Below are 24,980 nucleotides of genomic sequence, written 5' to 3'. Positions count from 1 at the left end.
AGTCGCTACGCCTTGTTTCGGGATCTGGTATCTGATAGTCGCCTAGAGAGGGGGTGAATAGGGCGAAACTGAAATTTACAAATATAAATACAACTACAAGCCGGGTTAGCGTTAGAAATAAAAACGAGTTCGCGAGAGAGGGTGCAAAACAAATCTCAAGCAAACAAGGAGTGTGACACAAGGATTTGTTTTACCGAGGTTCGATTCTCGCAAACCTACTCCCCGTTGAGGTGGTCACAAAGACAGGGTCTCTTTCAACCCTTTCCCTCTCTCAAACGGTCCCTCCGACCGAGTGAGCTTCTCTTCTCAAATCAAAACCGGGAACAAAACTTCCCCGCAAGGGCCACCACACAATTGGTGCCTCTTGCCTTGATTACAATAGAGTTTTGATCACAAGAACAAGTGAGAAAGAAAAGAAGCAATCCAAGCGCAAGAGCTCAAAAGAACACGACAAATCTCTCTCGCTAATTACTAAAGCCTTGTGTGGAATTGGAGAGGATTTGATCTCTTTGGTGTGTCTAGAATTGAATGCCTAGCTCTTGTAAGTGGTTGAGAAGTGGAAAACTTGGATACTATGAATGGTGGGTGGTTGGGGGGTATTTATAGCCCCAACCACCAAACTAGTCGTTTGGTGGGGCTGTCTGTCGCATGGTGCACCGGACAGTCCGGTGCACACCGGACATGTCCGGTGCGCCAGCCACGTCACCAAAGCCGTTGGGTTCTGACCGTTGGAGCTCTGTCTTCTGGGCCCGCCTGGATGTCCGGTGGCGCACCGGACATGTACTGTAGAGTGTCCGGTGCGCCAGCATGGGCGAGCCTGATTTCTGCGCGCGCTGGCGCGCATTTAATGCACTTGCAGGTAGCCGTTGGCGCCGAAGTAGCCGTTGCCCCGCAGTTACACCGGACAGTCCGGTGTACACCGGACATGTCCGGTGAATTATAGCGGAGCAGCCGTTGCGAATTCTCGAGGCTGCCAAGTTCCAGAGCCGCGTCCTCTTGGAGCACCGGACACTGTCCGGTGTACACCGGACAGTCCGGTGAATTATAGTGCGCCGGCTCTGAAAATTCCCGAGGCTGAGGAGTTCAGCGCGAAGTCCCCTGGTGCACCGGACACTGTCCGGTGCGCCAGACCAGGGAGCCTTTCGGGATGCCTTTAGCTCTCTACTTTGAACCCAACATTGGTCTTTTTAATTGGCTTGTTGTGAACCTTTGGCACCTGTATAACTTATACACTAGAGCAAACTAATTAGTCCAATTATTTGTGTTGGGCAATTCAGCCACCAAAATTATTTAGGAACTAGGTGTAAGCCTAATTCCTTTTCAATCTCCCCCTTTTTGGTGATTGATGCCAACACAAACCAAAGCAAATATAGAGGTGCTTAATTGAACTAGTTTGCATAAAGTAAGTGCAAAGGTTGCTTGGAATTGAGCCAATATAAATACTTACAAGATATGCATGGATTGTTTCTTCATTTTTAACATTTTGGACCATGTTTGCACCACATGTTTTGTTTTTGCAAATTCTTTTGTAAATCCTTTTCAAGGTTCTTTTGCAAATAGTCAAAGGTAAATGAATAAGATTTTGCAAAGCATTTTCAAGATTTGAAATTTTCTCCCCCTGTTTCAAATGCTTTTCCTTTGGCTAAACAAAACTCCCCCTTAATGAAATCCTCTTCTTAGTGTTCAAGAGGGTTTTAAGATATCAATTTTGAAAATACTATTTTCTCCCCCTTTTGAACACAATGAGATACCAATTTGAAAATCATTAGTTTTAAAATTAGGTGGTGGTGCGGTCCTTTTGCTTTGGGCTCTTACTCTCTCCCCCTTTGGCATGAATCGCCAAAAACGGAATCATTAGAGCCCTTGAATTACATTCTTCCCCTTTGGTCATAAATAAATGAGTGAAGATTGTACCAAAGATGAAGTCCTTTTACTTTGAACTCTCCCCAAAAAGATGGAGAGATGCGCGGAGCGACGGCGAAGGATGAGTTTCGGAGTGGAAGCCTTTGTCTTCGCCGAAGACTCCAATTCCCTTTCAATACACCTATGACTTGGTTTGAAATAGACTTGAAAAACACATTAGTCATAGCATATGAAAGAGACATGATCAAAGGTATACAAATGAGCTATGTGTGCAACTTAGCAAAAGAAATTGCGCGAATCAAGAATATTGAGCTCATGCCTAAGTTTGTTAAAAGTTTGTTCATCAAGAGGCTTGGTAAAGATATCGGCTAATTGATCTTTAGTGTTAATGTAAGAAATCTCGATATCTCCCTTTTGTTGGTGATCCCTAAGAAAATGATACCGAATGGCTATGTGTTTAGTGCGGCTATGCTCGACGGGATTATCCGCCATCTTGATGCACTCTCATTATCACATAGCAAAGGGACTTTGGTTAATTTGTAATCGTAGTCCCGCAGGGTTTGCCTCATCCAAAGCAATTGCGCGCAACAATGGCCTGCGGCAATGTACTCGGCTTCGGCGGTAGAAAGAGCAACCGAATTTTGCTTCTTTGAAGCCCAAGACACCAAGGATCTTCCCAAGAACTGGCAAGTCCCCGATGTGCTCTTCCTATTGATTTTACACCCCGCCCAATCGGCATCTGAATAACCAATCAAATCAAATGTGGATCCCCTAGGATACCAAAGCCCAAACTTAGGAGTATAAGCCAAATATCTCAAGATTCGTTTTACGGCCGTAAGGTGAGCTTCCTTAGGGTCGGCTTGGAATCTTGCACACATGCATACGGAAAGCATAATATCCGGTCGAGATGCACATAAATAGAGTAAAGAACCTATCATCGACCGGTATACCTTTTGATCCACGGACTTACCTCCCGTGTCGAGGTCGAGATGCCCATTAGTTCCCATGGGTGTCTTGATGGGCTTGGCATCCTTCATCCCAAACTTGTTTAGAATGTCTTGAGTATACTTCGTTTGGCTAATGAAGGTGCCCTCTTGGAGTTGCTTCACTTGAAATCCCAAGAAGTACTTCAACTCCCCCATCATAGACATCTCGAACTTTTGTGTCATGATCCTACTAAATTCTTCACATTTAGACTCGTTAGTAGACCCAAATATAATATCATCAACATAAATTTGGCATACAAACAGGTCATTTTCAAGAGTTTTAGTGAATAAAGTAGGATCGGCCTTTCCAACTTTGAAGCCATTAGCGATAAGGAAATCTCTAAGGCATTCATACCAAGCTCTTGGGGCTTGCTTGAGCCCATAAAGCGCCTTGGAGAGTTTATAGACATGGTGAGGATACTCACTATCTTCAAAGCCGGGAGGTTGCTCAACATAGACCTCTTCCTTGATTGGTCCATTGAGGAAGGCACTTTTCACGTCCATTTGATAAAGCTTAAAGCCATGGTAAGTAGCATAGGCCAATAATATACGAATTGACTCAAGCCTAGCTACGGGTGCATAGGTTTCACTGAAATCCAAACCTTCGACTTGGGAGTATCCCTTGGCCACAAGTCGAGCTTTGTTCCTTGTCACCACACCATGCTCATCTTGCTTGTTGCGGAAGACCCATTTGGTTCCTACAACATTTTGATTAGGACGTGGAACTAAATGCCATACCTCATTCCTAGTGAAGTTGTTGAGCTCCTCTTGCATCGCCACCACCCAATCCAAATCTTGGAGTGCTTCCTCTACCCTGTGTGGCTCAATAGAGGAAACAAAAGAGTAATGCTCACAAAAATGTGCAACACGAGATCTAGTAGTTACCACCTTATGAATGTCGCCGAGGATGGTGTCGACGGGGTGATCTCGTTAGATTGCTTGGTGGACTCTTGGGTGTGGCGGTCTTTGTTCTTCATCCTCCTTGTCTTGATCATTTGCATCTCCCCCTTGATCATTGCCGTCATCTTGAGGTGGCTCATTTGCTTGATCTTCTACTTCATCAACTTGAGCGTCATCCTCATTTTGAGTCGATGGAGATGCTTGCGTGGAGGAGGATGGTTGATCTTGTACATTTGGAGGCCCTTCGGATTCCTTAGGACACACATCCCTAATGGACATGTTCCTTAGTGCGATGCACGGAGCCTCTTCAATACCTATCTCATCAAGATCAACTTGCTCTACTTGAGAGCCGTTAGTCTCATCAAACACAACGTCACAAGAAACTTCAACTTGTCCAGTGGACTTGTTAAAGACTCTATATGCCCTTGTGTTTGAATCATATCCTAGTAAAAAGCCTTCTACAGTCTTAGGAGCAAATTTAGATTTTCTACCTCTTTTAACAAGAATAAAACATTTGCTACCAAAGACTCTAAAATATGAAATATTGGGCTTTTTACCGGTTAGGAGTTCATAAGATGTCTTCTTGAGGATTCGGTGTAGATATAACCGGTTGATGGCGTAGCAGGCGGTGTTGATCGCCTCGGCCCAAAACCGATCCGAAGTCTTGTACTCATCAAGCATGGTCCTTGCCATGTCCAATAGAGTTCGATTCTTCCTCTCCACTACACCGTTTTGTTGTGGCGTGTAGGGAGAAGAGAACTCATGCTTGATGCCTTCTTCCTCAAGGAAGCCTTCGATTTGAGAGTTCTTGAACTTCGTCCCGTTGTCGCTTCTAATTTTCTTGATCCTTAAGCCGAACTCGTTTTGAGCTCGTCTCAAGAATCCCTTTAAGGTTTCTTGGGTTTGAGATTTTTCCTGCAAAAAGAACACCCAAGTGAAGCGAGAATAATCATCCACTATTACAAGACAATACTTACTCCCGCCGATGCTTATGTAAGCAATCGGGCCGAATAGATCCATGTGGAGTAGCTCAAGCGGCCTGTCGGTCGTCATGATGTTCTTGTGTGGATGATGGGCTCCAACTTGCTTTCCTGCCTGGCATGCGCTACAAACCCTGTCTTTTTCAAAATGAACATTGGTTAATCCTAAAATGTGCTCTCCCTTTAGAAGCTTATGAAGATTCTTCATCCCAACATGTGCTAGTCGGCGATGCCAGAGCCAGCCCATGTTAGTCTTAGCAATCAAGCATGTGTCGAGTTCAGCTTTATCAAAATCTACCAAGTATAGCTGACCCTCTAGCACACCCTTAAATGCTATTGAATCATCACTTCTTCTAAAGACAGTGACACCTACGTCAGTAAAGAGACAGTTGTAGCCCATTTTGCATAATTGAGATACGGAAAGCAAATTGTAATCTAATGAATCTACAAGAAAAACATTGGAAATAGAATGGTCAGGAGATATAGCAATTCTACCCAAACCTTTGACCAAACCTTGGTTTCCATCCCCGAATGTAATAGCTCGTTGGGGATCCTGATTTTTCTCGTAGGAGAACATCTTTTTCTCCCCTGTCATGTGGTTTGTGCACCCGCTATCGATGATCCAACTTGAGCCCCCGGATGCATAAACCTACAAAACAAGTTTAGTTCTTGACTTTAGGTACCCAAACGGTTTTGGGTCCTTTGGCATTAGAAACAAGAACTTTGGGAACCCAAACACAAGTTTTGGAGCTCTTGTGTTTGCCCCCAACATACTTGGCAACGACCTTGCCGGATTTGTTAGTCAAAACATATGATGCATCAAAAGTTTTAAAAGAAATATCATGCTCATTTGATGCACTAGGAGTTTTCTTCTTAGGCAACTTAACATGGGTTGGTTGCCTAGAGCTAGATGTCTCACCCTTATACATGAAAGCATGGTTAGGGCCAGAGTGAGACTTCCTAGAGTGAATCCTCCTAATTTTGCTCTCGGGATAACCGGCAGGGTACAAAATGTAACCCTCGTTATCCTGAGGCATGGGAGCCTTGCCCTTTACAAAATTAGACAATCTTTTAGGAGGGGCATTAAGTTTGACATTGTCTCCCCTTTGGAAGCCGATGCCATCCTTGATGCCAGGGCGTCTTCCATTATAAAGCATACTATGAACAAATTTAAATTTTTCATTCTCTAAGTTATGCTCGGCAATTTTAGCATCTAATTTTGCTATATGATCATTTTGCTGTTTAATTAAAGACATGTGATCATGAATAGCATTAATATCAACATCTCTACATCTAGTACAAATAGATACATGCTCAACGATAGATGTAGAGGGCTTGCAAAATTTTAATTCTACAACCTTAGCATGTAACATATCATTCTTAGTTCTAAGGTCTGAAATAGTAGCATTGCAAACATCAAAATCTTTAGCCTTAGCAAGTAATTTTTCATTTTCATTTCTAAGGCTAGCAAGTGAAATGTTCAATTCTTCAATCCTAGCAAGTAAATCATCATTATCATTTCTAGAATTGGAAGTTGAAACATTACAAACATGAGAATCAACCTTAGCTAACAAATTAGCATTTTCATTTCTAAGGTTGGCAATAGTGTCATGGCATGTGCTTAGCTCACTAGATAGTTTTTGACATTTTTCTATTTCTAGAGCATAAGCATTTTTAACCTTAACATGTTTCTTATTTTCCTTAATTAGGAAGTCCTCTTGGGAATCCAAAAGGTCATCCTTTTCATGAATAGCACTAATTAATTCATTTATTTTTTCCTTTTGTTCCATGTTAAGATTGGCAAAGAGGGTACGCAAGTTATCCTCCTCATCACTAGCATTATCATCACTAGAAGACTCATATTTAGTGGATGATTTGGATTTAACCTTCTTCCTCTTGCCGTCCTTTGCCATGAGGCACTTGTGGCCGACGTTGGGGAAGAGGAGTCCCTTGGTGACGGCGATGTTGGCGGCGTCCTCGTCGTCGGAGGAGTCGGTGGAGCTCTCGTCGGAGTCCCACTCGCGGCACACGTGGGCATCGCCGCCCCTCTTCTTGTGGTACCTCTTCTTCTCTCTCCTCTTGCCCTTCTTGTCGTTATCCCTGTCACTGTCACTCGATAATGGACATTTAGCAATAAAGTGACCGGGCTTACCACACTTGTAGCAAACCTTCTTGGAACGGGATTTGTAATCCTTCCCCTTCCGTTGCTTGAGGATTTGGCGAAAGCTTTTGATGATTAAAGCCATCTCCTCGTTGTCGAGCTTTGAAGCGTCGATTGGTTGTCTACTTGGTGTAGACTCCTCCTTCTTCTCCTCCGTCGCCTTGAATGCCACCGGTTGTGCTTCGGATGTGGAGGGATCATCAAGCTCGTTGATCTTATTTGAGCCCTTGATCATACATTCAAAGCTCACAAAATTCCCGATAACTTCCTCAGGAGTCATTAGTGTGTATCTAGGATTACCACGAATTAATTGAACTTGAGTGGGGTTAAGGAAGATGAGTGATCTAAGAATAACCTTAACCACCTCGTGGTCATCCCATTTCTTGCTCCCGAGGTTGCGCACTTGGTTCACCAAGGTTTTGAGCCGGTTGTACATATCTTGTGGCTCCTCCCCTTGGCGAAGACGGAAGCGACCGAGCTCCCCCTCGATCGTTTCCCGCTTGGTGATCTTGGTGAGTTCATCACCCTCGTGCGCGGTCTTGAGTAGATCCCAAATCTCCTTCGCATTCTTCAACCCTTGCTTGTTATATTCCTCTCTACTTAGAGAGGCGAGGAGTATGGTTGTGGCTTGGGAGTTGAAGTGCTCGATTTGGGCTACTTCATCCTCATCATAGTTTTCATCCCCTACGGATGGTACCTGTGCACCAAACTCAACAACATCCCATATACTTTTGTGGAGCGAGGTTAGATGAAATCGCATTAAATCACTCCACCTAGCGTAATCTTCACCATCAAAAGTTGGTGGTTTGCCTAATGGGACGGAAAGTAAAGGTGTATGTTTAGAAATGCGAGGGTAGCGTAGGGGAATCTTACTATACTTCTTACGCTCTTGGCGCTTAGAAGTGACGGACGCCGCGTCGGAGCCGGAGGTGGATGCCGATGAAGAATCAGTCTCGTAGTAGACCACCTTCCTCATCCTCTTTTTCTTTTCCCCACTCCGATGCGGCTTGTGGGAAGAGGATTTATCCTTCTTCTCTTTGTGGTGTGAAGAAGATCTCTTCTCCTTCCCTTTGGAGGAGTCCTTCTTCTTCTCCTTCCTCTTGGTGCGGGACTCTTCCGATGAAGTGCTCCCGTGCTTGTAGTGGGCTTTTCGCCGGTCTCCATCTCCTTCTTGGCGTGATCTCCCGACATCACTTCGAGCGGTTAGGCTCTAATGAAGCACCGGGCTCTGATACCAATTGATAGTCGCCTAGAGAGGGGTGAATAGGGCGAAACTGAAATTTACAAATATAAATACAACTACAAGCCGGGTTAGCGTTAGAAATAAAAACGAGTTCGCGAGAGAGGGTGCAAAACAAATCTCAAGCAAATAAGGAGTGTGACACAAGGATTTGTTTTACCGAGGTTCGGTTCTCGCAAACCTACTCCCCATTGAGGTGGTCACAAAGACCGGGTCTCTTTCAACCCTTTCCCTCTCTCAAACGGTCCCTCCGACCGAGTGAGCTTCTCTTCTCAAATCAAAACCGGGAACAAAACTTCCCCACAAGGGCCACCACACAATTGGTGCCTCTTGCCTTGATTACAATGGAGTTTTGATCACAAGAACAAGTGAGAAAGAAAAGAAGCAATCCAAGCGCAAGAGCTCAAAAGAACACGACAAATCTCTCTCGCTAATTACTAAAGCCTTGTGTGGAATTGGAGAGGATTTGATCTCTTTGGTGTGTCTAGAATTGAATGCCTAGCTCTTGTAAGTGGTTGAGAAGTGGAAAACTTGGATACTATGAATGGTGGGTGGTTGGGGGGGTATTTATAGCCCCAACCACCAAACTAGTCGTTTGGTGGGGCTGTCTGTCGCATGGTGCACCGGACAGTCCGGTGCACACCGGACATGTCCGGTGCGCCAGCCACGTCACCAAAGCCGTTGGGTTCTGACCGTTGGAGCTCTGTCTTCTGGGCCCGCCTGGATGTCCGGTGGCGCACCGGACATGTACTGTAGAGTGTCCGGTGCGCCAGCATGGGCGAGCCTGATTTCTGCGCGCGCTGGCGCGCATTTAATGCACTTGCAGGTAGCCGTTGGCGCCGAAGTAGCCGTTGCCCTGCAATTACACCGGACAGTCCGGTGTACACCGGACATGTCCCGTGAATTATAGCGGAGCAGCCGTTGCGAATTCCCGAGGCTGCCAAGTTCCAGAGCCGCGTCCTCTTGGAGCACCGGACACTGTCCGGTGTACACCAGACAGTCTGGTGAATTATAGCGCGTCGGCTCTGAAAATTCCCGAGGCTGAGAAGTTCAGCGCGAAGTCCCCTGGTGCACCGGACAGTCCGGTGCGCCAGACCAGGGAGCCTTTCGGGATGCCTTTAGCTCTCTACTTTGAACCCAACATTGGTCTTTTTAATTGGCTTGTTGTGAACCTTTGGCACCTGTATAACTTATACACTAGAGCAAACTAGTTAGTCCAATTATTTGTGTTGGGCAATTCAACCACCAAAATTATTTAGGAACTAGGTGTAAGCCTAATTCCCTTTCAGTATCCAAAGGGGTCTACCTTTGACTTGATTGGATATTCAGACTCCGACTATGCTGGGTGTAAGGTCGATAGGAAGAGTACATCGGGGACGTGTCAATTCTTAGGAAGGTCCCTGGTGTCATGGAATTCTAAGAAACAAACCTCCGTTGCCCTATCCACCGCTGAGGCCGAGTACGTTGCCACAGGACAGTGTTGTGCGCAACTACTTTGGATGAGGCAAACCCTCAGGGACTTTGGCTACAATCTGAGCAAAGTCTCACTCCTATGTGATAACTAGGTGAGTGCCCGTGCGTTACAACGGGAACATATAATATTACAATAACTTATATATAAATGTGTTATATTGTTATGAGAAAAGATTTTATAATTTATTGGTGATCTTGGTCATACATAAATTTTATTATTTTAATCTACTTGTTTCACCACTACATTGCGACCATCAATATCATACAGATTTCTATATATGAGGTGTCTATGCATTTGCGATGGCTCACAAATTATTAATAAAATGTTAGTGAACAACAATTATATGAAAATGAACAATACATATTGTCATCGACCTCAATATATCACTATTTTTTTGCCACCAAACAATACATATCTAAACTGGAACAAATCAAATTATACTATAATGTGTATATCACAAATACAAAGACTAAGAAGTGAACTTCTTTGTACACAATATTCTTTGTATGTTAAATTTGAGATGCATTCATTTCTCTTGCTGTAAGTACCTTTACCTCTCGCAATTGCTCGTGACAAGGAAACATATAATCGTATTAAAGTTAAAACTGGTACTTTAATATAGTAGAAAAGAGATGTGATCTTTAATCTCTTACTACTACAGCACTCGTACGCTGCGACGACACACAATCATATTTGATATTTATAAAAAAATAAATTTAGTATCGAAGTGAACATGATTCGCATATCAGATAATAAATTGGTGAGAACAAATATTACATTTTATCTCAGCCAAAAGACCAAAATAAAGTTATGAGTTGAAAATAAGTCCGACCTCTTTTTTATAGCTTGCTCGGTCGCTCGTCATCATTCAGCGAGCGATGTGGTACCATGTGATAGCAGGTGGACGGATGCAGGTGGACTGGTGGAGTGGAGAAGACGGGAATTTTTTCCCTGAGTGGAGGGCGGATCTGGCTGGCGTCGAGAGAGGAGGGATCCGCGCCGTTGGTAGGATGAGTGGACGGATGGGATGGCTCAAGACTTTCGTCTCTAAGAGTCGGTGCGTGGCCGTGGACTCTTGGGTTTGACTGGTCGTTGGGGCACAAATAACTGTCATGTGGGGTCACAGTGTGTGATGGGGCCGTAGTCTTGGTGTCAAGGCCTCATGGCAGTACAGTTAATATGGAGTTGAAGAATGAAGTTGATGTATGGGGTATGATGTTGTTTGTGTGAAGTTTCCGATAGTGAGTATATTGGTAGTTTCTTGTTTTTTTCCTTTCTATATATGACATCTTTGTCATTTTAAATTTTCATGGATGACTGGTAAATATAACTGGTAAAATTTCATATGTGTTCATGTCCTTATCTAATTGTGTCAGCTCTCTTAATCATGCAAATTCTAAAATGATCATATCATATAACTTTGATTCCTTTCAAATAATTTAGTTTATGAAACAACTATGTTTGTAAATGGATATTGTTGGAGACCATTTTTTATGACCTCCGTTCTCTCTCTGCAGTTGTTGCTAATTAGTCATGTCTCCTTTCCTTTCTTATAGGTGCAACCATTGTTGTCTCTGGTGATGGCCGCTATTTCTCAAAAGATGTTGTTCAGGTGATTTAGAACAGTACCATCTCCCTTATATATTTTCTAACCCCATTTTATAATTTTTATACTGCTTTGATAGTAGCTATTGTAGACTTAAATTCCGATGCAGATGTAACATTGTTGTCTTCTCCCTGAGGTTGAGTTTTTTAATAGACTTGGTGTTCATGAGCTACATAGAATCCCATTGATTTTGCTTGTTACAGATCATAACAAAAATGGCTGCTGCCAATGGAGTAAGACGTGTTTGGGTTGGACAAAACAGTCTCATGTCTACTCCTGTTGTATCTGCTGTCATCCGTGAAAGAATTGGTGCAGATGTAAGTTTGATTTCTTAATGAAGGACAGTCTTTAGCAGTATGAATATTTACTTGTTATTCCTTTATAATGTCTAATGAATAACCTGACTGTTGGTTTATAAACACATGAACAAAAGGGATCAAAGGCTACTGGTGCCTTCATCTTGACAGCGAGCCATAACCCAGGTGGTCCTAAGGAGGTACCAAGTTTACTGCTAGTATCTTTGTTGCAAATCAAGTGCCACACATGCTCTATGTTATTGAATACGCCTCACTGAACTTTCCAGGACTTCGGTATCAAATACAATATGGGAAATGGTGGACCTGCCCCTGAATCCGTTACCGACAAGATTTTCTCTAATACAACGACAATCTCTGAATACCTCATCTCTGAAGACCTTCCAGATGTATGATTCAGTGCCAACCTGCCAAGTATTTTCTCTGTTTCTTTGACAGGTTAGTGGAATATTCATTTTCTCCCACTTTACTACTGCAGGTTGATATTTCTGTTGTCGGTGTCACCAGTTTCAGTGGACCCGAAGGCCCCTTTGATGTGGATGTCTTTGACTCTAGTGTAAATTACATAAAGTTAATGAAGTGAGTAGCTTGTTCTTTCCTGTTTCGTTTCATTGAAGTGAGGATTCCATGCTTTATATCATTACTTGTTACTTGGATCATGTTATGTAGCAAGGGAACTTAATGATTTAATTACCACCATCAATTTCAGGACAATTTTTGACTTCGAAGCAATAAAAAAGCTGCTGACCTCCCAAAGTTTACATTCTGGTATTCATCTATGACTGCAACCATGTTAACATTACCGTAATAGTATTATTGTAACACATCCAAAATCTTTCTTTGCACTTACAGTTATGATGTGCTCCATGGTGTTGCTGGAGCTTATGCCAAACACATCTTTGTGGAAGAGCTTGGTGCTGATGAAAGCTCACTGTTGAATTGTGTCCCAAAAGTAATGAGTTTTTCTATTGTCACAAGTTTCTACTTAAAATATGGCTTGGGAATTCATCACTTTTGTTTTTGCAGGAGGACTTTGGAGGTGGTCATCCGGATCCTAACCTCACCTATGCAAAAGAGTTGGTTGAACGGATGGGTCTTGGAAAGTCATCCTCAAATGTTGAACCTCCTGAATTTGGTGCTGCAGCTGATGGAGATGCTGACCGCAACATGATTCTGGGTAAAAGGTATGATCTGTACAAGTATCTTATTATGTAGAAAATTTGTTTTGGATTCTAGATAAGCTCAAGGAATTCATGATGCTTCCCCTTTGCCTTGTTATAGATTCTTTGTGACACCATCAGACTCTGTTGCCATTATCGCGGCCAATGCTGTTCAATCAATTCCTTACTTTGCTTCTGGCCTGAAGGGAGTTGCCAGGTAAAAAGCTCTCCTCCATATTGTGCTGCTAATATAACATCTAGATATATTTTTATTGTAAGAACTCTCACTGTAGGCACCAAGCGGTAAGCACCACTGCAGTCTGCAATAAAAATGCATGTTTCCCTCTACATTGGTTCTGCATCTGTTTAAGTTCGGCAGCGTTCTGCTCAATAAATCTGCTTAACATATCAGCAATAATACCATCTGGAACACAGTTTCTGCTAATGCCAACCTTTTGATCCCCACTTGTATGCAGCTATCTGACCTTAGATGCATTTAAAAATTCTCTATGCACTGATAGGCTACTTACGACAATCCAATGTTGTAAATGCAGGAGCATGCCAACATCAGCTGCCCTTGATGTTGTTGCAAAGAATTTGAATCTCAAGTTCTTTGAGGTAAAGTGTTAAAACTTTGGTTTGCAAGATTTTGAATGCCAGATAAATCTAACATAAAAAACATGTTTCAGGTGCCTACTGGGTGGAATTTTTTTGGGAATTTGATGGATGCTGGAATGTGCTCAATCTGTGGTGAAGAAAGCTTTGGCACTGGTAATATTTGGCTTCTGGCTATCATTTCTATACATGCCAATCACATAGTAAACATGTCACCACCTCTTGTATTGTCATGTTAGATGGGTAAATTGTGTTATCATGTGGTATATGAATGGGGCAAATCACTTCTTGTGTTCTGACAGTGAGCTCTCTCGCCCTTTTATTGAGTTGGTGGTCATGAATCCAACCCATAGTAAAATCAAGGACTTGTTGGTATTTGGTATATACATTATTGAGATGTTTATATGTACTACTTTGGCTAGGGTCTGACCACATTCGTGAGAAAGATGGCATCTGGGCTGTGCTTGCATGGCTTTCTATTATTGCTTTCAAGAATAAGGACAACCTTGGAGGAGATAAGCTTGTCACTGTTGAAGATATTGTCCGTCAGCATTGGGCCACATATGGTCGCCATTATTACTCACGATATGACTATGAGGTACTTCCTTTTTTTCACATGTGCCTTGCATATATGTACCACATGTTTCAGATATATATCATTCTAAATACATTAGTTTGTTTATGAAGAATGTCGATGCTGGGGCTGCTAAGGAGCTGATGGCAAACCTAGTAAGCATGCAGTCATCACTTTCTGATGTTAACAAGTAAGTGGAACTTTTTCAAATGTACATGAATCTCAAACCTGAACTTTTTAGAACCATGTCCAAGTACTCCCGTGTATATATCAACTTCAAAAAATTATGATAGTACTCCTGTGTATATATCAATTCAAGCAATCGCAAACTTGAACTTTTTAGAACCATGTCTAAAGTATCTCTTTGTCAGGTTGATCAAGGAGATCCGGTCTGATGTTTCTGAAGTAGTTGCAGCTGTCGAGTTTGAGTACAAGGATCATGTTGATGGCTCTGTGTCCAAGAACCAGGGCATCCGATACCTCTTCGGAGATGGTTCACGACTGGTATGTAGACCTGTATTGTTTCAGATATCCTCTATTTTATGTCTTGAACCAAAACAAAGGGTCTGGGGTGAAAACCTTGTTCCGCGGTCAACTGTACATCTTTTTTTTTGCAATATTATCAGTCAGTACATGATAAGTCTGAGCCTTGGTCATGGATATATTTGAGATATCTGACTATATCATACTGGCCACAAGTTGTGCTGGTGAGCTAACATGGATTTTTGGCGTTCTAGGTGTTCCGTCTCTCCGGAACCGGTTCTGTTGGTGCCACCATCCGTGTCTACATCGAGCAATACGAGAAGGATTCCTCCAAGACCGGCAGGGATTCACAGGAGGCCCTTGCTCCACTGGTAGTTGGAATTCGTGAAACAGTATTAACATCATCATCTGAACAGTCCATTTCAGCACTTCCTTGTGACATACCATCAACAATAGCATTCCCCAGAGAATTTGAAGGCAAAGGTTCAACTGTAGGATTGGAGGAACTTGGTAATGCACCGCAAGATTCATTAGTATCACAAGACCTCTGCCTCGTATCCTCATCAGCACAAATATGGCCGGCTGTTGGCTTGCAAACAGTAGAAACGGTGGGCTGGCTGGAGGATTCAGATAACCCAACAGCATGGCTAGCAACATTACCTTGTGAACGCTGTGATTTTGCTTCCATCAACATTCAACAGTGTAGTATGACCATTTCTTGTTTCTACAACAGGACTGAGGGTGGCACTTGTGGATTCCATGCTTCACAAATTTGTCAACTTCAGGATTGAGGGCGAGGTTGCAGAGGCGGTGGCCGATGCGGTCGATGGACTTGGTCAGGAACGGGATGGGGGCCAGAGCTGCCGTAGGATGGGAGGGGTCGAGGTCGTAGGGCGCCCACCTCTGTAGCCACGAAACATCGGCCTTGGGGGTCGCGCGATTGCGCGTCGGTGCGTCGGGGGGCAGGCTCGGGAGAGCAGGCGCGATGCGCGCAGGGGGAAGCGGCGTCGAGTCCGGTAATCCGGTCTGTCCTCCTCTTGGCCCCATCCTCCTCGCCCTCACCGCCCCCGTCGGCTCGTCGTCTCCCTCCCACAGGAGGACGACATCGTCGAATCCGGCTGCTGTGAACTGGCGATCGGGCCACGCCCAGCCGTGGTCGAGCAGGTCGCCAAGGCGTTCGATGCCGTGTGTGTGTGGGGGGGGGGGGGTAACGGCGTCGCCAAGGAGAGGAGGGGCGCCATGCCAGATCCGAGGTCGACGGCGTGGTCACCGGAGGGGTGGGGCGGCCGCGCCGACAGGGGATTCGGGCGTCGTGGCGGCCCCTGGACGGTGGCGACGCGTTGGATCTAGGGAGCGCGAGGTAGGAGATGAAAATGGGGCTGGAGGTTGCGCCCGCGTCGGCGTGGGGGCGAGCTAGGGGGCCGCACCCGCGGCTACAGAGGCACTGACGGTTGACGGAAGGAGACGCAGTCGTCTGGGAGGAAGAAGACCTGGGCGCCGACGAGGTTGAGCAGGGCGGCACTGGCGTTCTCCCCGCGCCCGGCGACGCACGTTGGGCCACGGGGCGGCGCGTCCGGTGGGGAGGGCAGCTCCCTGGGCCGCAACCTCCAGCCCCGAGCTAGCGGGCGGTTGGCGGCGGGCGAGGGTCGCGGCGTACGGGTCGCGACAGGCGGTTGGCGGGGGTCGCGGCGGGAAGTTTAGGCGGGGGCAGTCTACAGTCCAGTCTTAATAGTTAGTACAGATGAGAGTGCTATCCGCATGGCGGATAATCCTGTTGAACACAGCCACACAAAGCACATAGACATCCGACATCACTTTTTGAGAGACCACCAGCAAAAGGGAGATATCGAAGTGTTTCATGTTAGCTCCGAGAACCAGCTAGCCGATATCTTTACCAAGCCTTTAGATGAGCAGACCTTTTGCAAGTTGCGTAGTGAGCTAAATGTCTTAGATTCGCGGAACTTGGATTGATTTATAGCATACATGTGTTTATGCCTTTGATCATGTTCCTTATGCATTTTGTTGTTTATTTATGGTGCTCAAGTTGTACAAGCACTCCCCGGACCTTACAAGTCCATTTGCAAGTGATGCACAAATTTAGGGGGAGATGTGCTACAACTTGACCCTTTGAGACTAACTGTGTGCTTGAGTTTGCTTAATTTAGTCTCAAAGGAGATTGAAAGGGAAAAGGTGAACTTGGACCATGCAAGACGTCCACTGCACTCCGATGAACGAGTAACTTCTTCTAAGTTCATCTTAGTACTCTTATTGCCTTTTACTCTTAGTTGAAGATTTTTGGTGAGGCAATGGGGTTAAAGGGCCAAAATTGATCCCGTTTTGGTGCTTGATGCCAAAGGGGGAGAAAATAAGGCCAAAGCAATAAATGGATCGGCTACCACTTGTGAATTTTGAAAATAATAGAGTTAGAGTTTTTGTTTGTCAAAATACTCTTAATTGCTCTTATTGTCGAAAGTTGGTCTCCTATGGGGAGAAGGTTTAATTATGGTAAAAAGGGGGAGTTTTTGAATCCTTGATCAATTTTTCGTGAAATATCTCTCTTTATGTTTCAACATGTGCGTTTGACTTAGAGATAGGAAATTGAGTTTGATTTGCAAAAACAAACCAAGTGGTGGCAAAGAATGATCCATATATGCCAAATTTGATTCAAAACAAATTTGAGTTCTTATTTGAATTGATTTTGTACTTGTTCTACTTGCTTTATGTTGTGTTGGCATTAATCACCAAAAAGGGGGAGATTGAAAGGGAAATGTGCCCTTGGGCCATTTCTAAGTGTTTTGGTGATTTAGTGTCCAACACAAGTGCCTAAGTGTCAAATGGTGGACAAAGTACAAATCAAGTATAAAGGTATGTTTCTCAGACTTAGTACATTGTTTTAGTGACTAATGTATTGTGTCTAAGTGCTGGAAACAGGAGAAATCGAATTGGAGAAGAGATGGCCTTGTTCAGCCAAAGCTAGCTCTATCTGGGTGCACCGGACAATGTCCGGTGTGCCAGGCTGGCTCAAGCGAACTTGCCGCTCTCGGAAATAAATTAACGGCGTACGGCTATAATTCACTGGACTGTCCGGTGAGCCAACGGTCGGCCGGGCCAACGGTCGGCTGCGCGATCCGCGCGAGACACGTGGCCGAGCCAACGGTCGGGAGGGGGCACCGGACTGTCCGGTGCGCCAACGGCTCCAAGGCTGCCAACGGTCGGCTTCGCCAAATAAGGAAGGAAATCCGCACCGGACAGTGTCCGGTGGTGCACCGGACTGTCCGGTGCGCTAGGCGACAGAAGGCAAGAATTGCCTTCCCGAATTGCTCTCAACGGCTCCTAGCTGCCTTGGGGCTATAAAAGGGACCCCTAGGCGCATGGAGGGAAATACCAAGCATTCCTTGAGCACTCTTGATCACTCACACTCCATTCTTGCGCACTTGTTCGACATTCTAGTGATTTAAGCTCCGTTCTAGTGTGCTAGTCTTTTGAGCTTAAGTCTGGGTCTTGTGTGTGCGTATTTGCTGTGATCTTTGTGTCCTGTGTGAGTTGCTAATCCCTCCCTTACTCCGTGTTTCTTTGTGAACATCTTTGTAAGGGCGGGAGACTCCAAGTTGTGGAGATTCCTCGTGAACGGGATATAGAAAAGAAAAGCAAACACCGTGGTATTCAAGTGGGTCTTTGGACCGCTTGAGAGGGGTTGATTGCAACCCTCGTCCGTTGGGACGCCACAACGTGGAAGTAGGCAAGTGTTGTACTTGGCCGAACCACGGGATAAACCACTGTGTCTATCTGTGTTGATTCTCTTGTGGTTATTGTGTTTCGCTAAGACTCTTCTCTAGCCACTTGGCAATACTGTGCTAACGCTTAACCAAGTTTTTGTGGCATTAAGTTCAAGTTTTACAGGATCACCTATTCACCCCCCCCCTCTAGGTGCTCTCAGTGACACCGGAGCAACGACTACTTCGCGCGCAACGGTCGACTGCAACGCATTAAATGCGTGCCTGCGCGCGCAGAGGAGCAGAGCACGCATGGGTGGCACACCGGACAGCCTACAGGGCCTGTCCGGTGCACCACCGGACAGCCAGGCGGGCCCACAAGACAGAGCTCCAACGGTCGGAACCCAACGGCCTGGTGACGTGGCTCACGCACCGGACAGTGTCCGGTGGCGCACCGGACTGTCCGGTGCGCCCGTCGGCAGCAGCCTCCACCAACGATCAAGTTTGGTGGTTGGGGCTATAAATACCCCAACCACCCCCACATTCAAGTCATCCAAGTTTTCCACCTTCCAACTACTTACAAGAGCTCTAGCATTCAATTCTAGACACAACCAAATAGATCAAATCCTCTCCCAACTCCACACAAAGCTCTAGTGATTAGAGAGAGAGATTTGTTGTGTTCTTTTGAGCTCTTGCGCTTGGATTGCTTCTTTCTCTCATTCTTTCTTGCGATCAACTCAATTGTAACCAAGGCAAGAGACACCAATTGTGTGGTGGTCCTTGCGGGGAAGTTTGTTCCCGTTTGATTGAGAAGAGAAGCTCACTCGGTCCGAGGGACCATTTGAGAGAGGGAAAGGGTTGAAAGAGACCCGGTCTTTGTGACCACCTCAACGGGGAGTAGGTTTGCGAGAACCGAACCTCGGTAAAACAAATCCTTGTGTCTCACTTCTTATTCGCTCACGATTTGTTTTGCGCCCTCTCTCTCGGATTCGTTTCTATTTCTAACACTAACTCGACTTGTAGTTGTGATTAAGTTTGTAAATTTCAGATTCACCCTATTCACCCCCTCTAGGTGACTTTCACTCCTCTCTTTTTTTGTCTCACATCCTCCCTTGTGGTTGAGATCGATCCTTCCTTTTAAAGCTCAAGAAAGGATCTCTTACAAGGAACAGAGCTCTTACAAGGAACACGTAAAAGGTAAAAAAGAAAGGGTCTTTCGTTGATGAGATCTTGCAATGCGTCGATATTGTGAGTTGTACTTGCCATCGTACTTGTCGTTGCACTTTTAGATCAGAATACTCTCTGTTGCTTACGCGAGAACAGGGCTTCGTATCCCGAGGGTATCCGATCTTGACCGAAGGGCACCATGCAGTTGGTAGCATAGTGTCGTCTGCAAGTTTTCGGGATGGGTCGATGCTATGGAAGTTTCGTTCGTACCCTCTACTTTTGCCAACCCTTGTTCCTCGTAGCCCATTCGTCGGGTTTTCCTTTGTCTCTCGTACAAGGGTGGTGGTGCTACATTTGTCCTAGATTTAGAGGAGCATGGGGCTTGCTGGAGAAAAAGGGCAGGTCCTGCCTTTGTCATGTTGTGTAGAATGGGACAATAGTGGACACATGTATGGAGCGATGGTACGATCGTCTAGCCCCGAGAGGCCCTATCTAACCTGACCGATCCTCTCCTATCCATCTAGAGTAGGCATAATTGCATCACAGTAGCTCACCTGTAGGTACCTCTAAGCTTATGGCGACGACATCAACTCGACTGGCGTGATGAGAAAGGAGATGCTCATGTTCTGCTCCTCTAGCCCTAGTGTGCCCAGCATCTTTGTCGGCGACATCGCGTTTGGCTATGACGTCGACAACGGTGACCTCTCGTGTAATTCCACTGGCACGGTCTGCCTAGGCCGTGGGAGCATGTCCCTTATGGTGCAGCTTGATGGGTTTAGCGTTTGAGTAGGTAGCTAGATATTATAGAGTAACATGATAGCAACATGGATGTTTGGACCGTGCCTGACTTTGTAAGTGTCTTCATCGTGGGCGACAACATCACCCACGATGCCCTTCTCCTCGCACCGGCCATGGTCATGGCCGAGCATGGTCGCCCTAGGCTCCGTCGTTTAGATCCAAGGTGCCCTTCTCCTCGCACCGGCCATGACCGGTGAGGCCCACACACATGCGGGAATGTGCGATAGTATGGACGTGGAGCTGTGCACGAAACTACAACATTGGACAGGAAAATTTTTGGGCCAAAAAGGCTATGCATGGCACATCTCATCACTTTTTACATGAACTCACAAGCAGAAACAGCAACATGCTACAGTCGGCTATTCCAAACAATCAAAATCTATTGTTCCCCCTTGAGGCGACTCCACCAAAATGGGCGGGGGCGAGTACGACGCCAGCGAGGTCGCACGCTCCTCAAACGCGCGACCCATCGCGCACTGACATGAGAGGGGACTAGGACAAGCAAAGAGCACGAACCTGGCCTGCTCTGGAGCCGGTGCTCCTCCTGCGAGAAGCATCCGCCCATGGATCACGCCTTTCCCTCCAATCGAGCCCTAGTCCCTCCTTCCCATCGCCCGCCGCCGGCCAGATCCACGCCCCCAACAACACCTTTGCTCACTCAAAACCGGAACCGCCCTACTCGCAAACTCCCGCCGCACCAGCAGGCCACCTCGACTGGCACAATTCCACCGGCGGCCGCCTGAACCGGCATACTCGGGGCCCGAATTCGCCGCAGGAGCTCCTGTTGCTCTCCACTCCACCCCGGGTGCGCGTCCTCTACCAACCTTGTCGCTCTCCCCCCGCGTGTTTTTACTCCACTACCATCACCTTCTTGGCCTTTATTTTCCGTGAGCGCGTTGGAACGGCGAAGCGAAAGCGAGCAGAAAAGGGCGAAGAGGCGGGCTCGTAGCTTTGCCAGAGGCCAGAGCCCAGCGAATGCGCGAAAGGAGCCTGCTTGGATTAAAATAAATCAAACATCTAGTAATAATTTAAATCAAACCTTCATTTTTTTATCTCTACTCGTGCGTATCTTGAGTTTTTGGCTCAATTTTTTATGTGCAATAGTCCGCATGATATCGTATATGTTACAGAAATAAATCAAACTATTTTGAGACGATCCTCAAGCATCTAGTAATAATTTAATAATGGAGATTAAAAAGGCTTATAGATAATCATGAATCTCTCTCAAAGATTTTTCTGTTTTTACAAACGACGGTAACCTCTCGCGGGTGACAAAACCGAGAATTCTATCACATGTTTCAACTACTGTTATAGAAAACTGTACAGAAAAAAAGAGTCGCTTAATGTTCTGAAAACTGGACTACAGCATAACAGCAAGCAAGATGGTCAGGATCCCAGTTTGTAAAAGTTGCTTCAGGAAACAGGAAGCCTTGTCACTGCCGTTGTTTTTGGAGCTTCTGCAGGTAGAATCATGCATATATCAAGGCCTGCCTCATTAGAAGTGCAACCCTACTTCTGATGCATATAATCCTTGTAGGCTGGCTGAATCATGCATACATGCATTCAGGTCATCCAACTCAGCCATCCATACACGAAAGAATAGTGGCAAAACCGGAGCAAATTATTTATTTATTTTTACTGAATCAATATTAACTAAAAGAGTAGCAGGAAGCTATATTAACTAAAATAGTAGAATATAATGTAATGGGCTAATACTAAAACGGAGGTACATTAATCCAGTATGGTTCTGTGTGCACGACCTTAGAATCTAGCTGGTCGTGAACCTGGACAGTCTCCATGGACTGCTCCTGGACATCATAGATGTATAGATCCCTGTCGCCAAGTAAGAAGTCTAAGAAGAAATAGAGGGTGCTGCCTTTGAGGTTATTGGTGCTTGCAGAGCACCAAGTTGCCATGTTGGTGCCGGTCAAGAGAAAAGCCCTGTCACCGATATCATCCACCCGGTGCCAGGCCACGGTTTCCTCGCCGCAGGAGTCCTCCATCTTGAAGATTCGAGCAGCACTGACGTTGGTGGGATCAAAACCGACATAGAAGACGCAGACGGCAAAAAGCTCGTCCATGGACTCTACCAAGTGGATGGAGCAGATGCCGTCAGGAAACTTGATGCCGAACTCTGGGGAGACATCAAACTCGTGGAACTCTGCTGTGGGAGGGTGGCCATGATCGGACGGGAAATCTAAGTTAACGACGCACATCTTGTTTTGGTGCGATTCCATGAAGCAAAAATGCAGCTTCCCTTTAAGCGCGGCGACGCTTCCGATGACTTTCTTGGTGGGCGTAGAGGGGGTGCGGAACTCATCGAGGAACTCGTAGTTGCCAATGTCGTAGGTGTGCTGTCCCCACCTCCGGTCAGCCCCGCCATTGACACGGCAGAACCACATGAGAGGATCGGCGACGTCGAGGAGCACCACGGCGCAGTCCGGGTGGGCGGCGGAGTTGTGGGTGAGCAGGCACTTGCAGTTGGTGGGGATGTAGTGGTCGTCGTGTATGGGTGGGAGGGTGATGGTCTCTCCGGTGAGCGGATGCCACATGGAGGCCTCCGACGTCACTTGTCCAAGGATGACCAGCCAGCCTTGAGGCGTGCTGAAGAAGTTGCCCTCCATGGCCTGAGGCCTGCTGTCGTGCGTGTAGACGATGCTCCGCTCAGGCAGGCTGTACATGAGCATCTTTGCGGCAGCGGTAGGAGTAGAGCCTGCTGGATGAACAACGGCGGGATCCTCGTACTCGTAGACGAGTAAGGGAACAGAGGAGAGGACCTGCGGTGGTGACTGGATGCTAGTCCTCCTGCCGCCGCGGCCATTGCTGCGGCCGGCGTTCAATAGCATGCCCACCATGATGGTAGGTTGTACCTGCTGCCATGATTCAAAATCGCAAGCGTAAGTATAAAATCTAAGCAAAACAGGTATTTTGTACATTGGGGATAGCTCACCAGCAAGATGTCGTCGAATCGATTCGTGGGAGGCAGAGGTGCTACAGCTAATGGATCTCTAATCTTGAGGACGCAGAGGTGCTACAGCTAGACGCCGATTGGCTCGCTTTTATATTGTCCTCCGCCGCCGGATCGGATGGGAGGAGTTCCGCTCGAATCGGGGAATTGCACGCCCCGCCCAAACAACCACGCACAAAATCAGGAGGCGATTTCTGCGCGTCCTCTGATGCGGGCTCAGTTGGGCCGACGCCGCCATTAACTGCTGTCGGTTATTTGCCTGGTGATGTTTTACAAATTCAGAGAAATCATCGGTCTGTTTTACAAACTACGGTGCGGCAACCTCGCAAGTGACAATTCTATCATGTTACATATTTGTTTCTGATTCTGAAAACTCGACTACGACAATATTACCATGCCCCATTTTGTCCCAGACTGTCCCGTCAACAAAACCAGTTCCCTGTTGCAGTTCTCTTTTGATCCGAGCAGTCTTCTAACTTCTGATTGGTTAAGGCCATCTACCTGATGTAGCTATGCAGTTGAAACGTTGGGATTAGTCTTCTCTGAAAGAAGGGGAACACTGAGAAATTGAATTCGGTGACAATATTCTCAACAGCTGGATATTTATAGATCTACTTGTGAGTTGAAACTGCACTACTGCAGTGAAGTAACCTACATTTTTTCCAACTCCAATAGTAGGAATGTCTGCAAGAACGCCGAGATGAGAAGCTAAACCAAAACCTGCTGGATGCAGAAGTTAGAGGGTGACCCAACGACATATATTAAAAAAATAATGTAAGGAAGATATAAAGAACATATTACGTTGATTTTATATTCCTGAAGCTTTGTGGGTTATTTTATATGCATATCAGACAAGATGAACCATATCACCAAGTCTTTTTGCTGAGGGTTCACACAAGCTAAGATTTAGAGAGTTGTTTTAGAAAACTATTGGAGTTTCTCTAAGATCTAAGCACGACACCTACGTACTTCGTTTTCAAGTTTTTTCATGTACAAAAAGAGCACTAATTTTAGTCATTTATTTCAGGCGTAGGAGCAGGGGCGTATATGAAACTTTGAAAAATTAGTGATATCGACCAATTTTTCACCAGATATGCATCATCTATAAGTAATTATTATGCACCCACGAAAATTTGAAAAATTAGTAATATAGACTAATTTTTCACCAGATATGCATCATCTATAAGTTACTATTATGCGCTCTCAAGGCATTTGTCACCCTCCTATGGTTTGCTCTAGCTTGGCCACTGCGTAGGAGATGCCATCACGAGTGATGAATGGTGATCTATATGCTGTGAGTACAAAGAAATTAGTTTCCTGTTTTTAATTTATTAAATTATATTGCTGAAGTTTTCTGATTACTCTGTCCAGTGACGCAATGCCTAACACGCACAATCATATCGACGATTATCTTGCAGACTGTATTTAAGAATACACCGATGCAACACCATGTTGCCCTTCCTCCTGGTTCTATGGGGGAAAATAAGCTGCATTGCCCATATGCTGCTGGTCAGTACAATTTGCAGGTTAGTATATATTAAGCCCTTTTCTGCTACAATTTAATTTATTTTTTGCTCAAATTTGGTTGATCCGTCTTCTGCTGTCGTGTTTGCTACAAACGCAGGATACAGTACTGGAATTGGAATCTCAGGGCATAGAAAAAAAGGCAATTTACCATGCTCCAGGTGAAGCAAATCTCAACATCTTCTGTAACTGGTTTCAGCACGTGCTCGACGCATTGTTTCCCGGGCTCGGTGCTTGGAGGGACATGTGTGCTATTCCTGGAGCATTTGGGTGCGGGAAAAACTGTCATTAGTCAAGCACTTTCGAAAGTCTTACCTGTATTGACTTTTTTTGCCAGTGTATCCAGTTCTGCGTTCTCGCGTTTAAAACGTCTTAAACCTACTCCTTTTTTACTGACCGAAATTACCTTACATTCCAATTCAGAAGATTTCTCCTAGTAGTTATGAAACCCATG

General features: G+C 45.5%; 2 protein-coding genes across 5 annotated transcripts; one reads left to right on the top strand and one right to left on the bottom strand.

Annotated features, from left to right (window-relative positions):
- The first annotated feature begins 11,152 nt into the window (after positions 1–11,152).
- Positions 11,153–15,147, top strand: LOC103631243 (phosphoglucomutase, cytoplasmic 2-like). Its single transcript, XM_020540025.2, is given in 16 exon segments — positions 11,153–11,216; positions 11,414–11,527; positions 11,644–11,706; positions 11,794–11,913; positions 12,003–12,103; positions 12,234–12,271; positions 12,274–12,292; positions 12,377–12,476; positions 12,551–12,708; positions 12,806–12,901; positions 13,239–13,302; positions 13,374–13,455; positions 13,722–13,897; positions 13,987–14,063; positions 14,245–14,377; positions 14,611–15,147. Coding segments are annotated over 15 exon segments (1,866 nt in total). The 5' UTR covers positions 11,153–11,216; positions 11,414–11,425.
- Positions 15,148–21,683: 6,536 nt separating this feature from the next.
- LOC103629673 (uncharacterized) lies at positions 21,684–23,767 on the bottom strand. Of its 4 annotated transcripts, XM_008650783.4 has the most exons (4): positions 23,658–23,767; positions 23,396–23,512; positions 22,985–23,261; positions 21,684–22,907 (listed from the first exon to the last, which is right to left on the bottom strand). In XM_008650783.4, the coding sequence occupies exon 4, from the start codon at positions 22,887–22,889 to the stop codon at positions 21,750–21,752; it is 1,140 nt and encodes a 379-aa protein (XP_008649005.1). In that variant the 5' UTR covers positions 22,890–22,907; positions 22,985–23,261; positions 23,396–23,512; positions 23,658–23,767; the 3' UTR covers positions 21,684–21,749. The 4 variants fall into 4 exon arrangements, with proteins under 4 accessions (XP_008649005.1, XP_035819787.1, XP_035819788.1 ...); XM_035963894.1 differs by having other exon boundaries at positions 22,985–23,512; XM_035963895.1 differs by having other exon boundaries at positions 21,684–22,904; positions 22,985–23,512.
- Between the last annotated feature and the right edge of the window lie 1,213 nt (positions 23,768–24,980).

The sequence above is a fragment of the Zea mays genome, unplaced genomic scaffold (assembly GCF_902167145.1).
Source record: "Zea mays cultivar B73 unplaced genomic scaffold, Zm-B73-REFERENCE-NAM-5.0 scaffold_527, whole genome shotgun sequence".
NCBI classification, from domain to species: domain Eukaryota; kingdom Viridiplantae; phylum Streptophyta; class Magnoliopsida; order Poales; family Poaceae; genus Zea; species Zea mays.
This window is presented reverse-complemented; position numbering and strand designations above follow the sequence as displayed.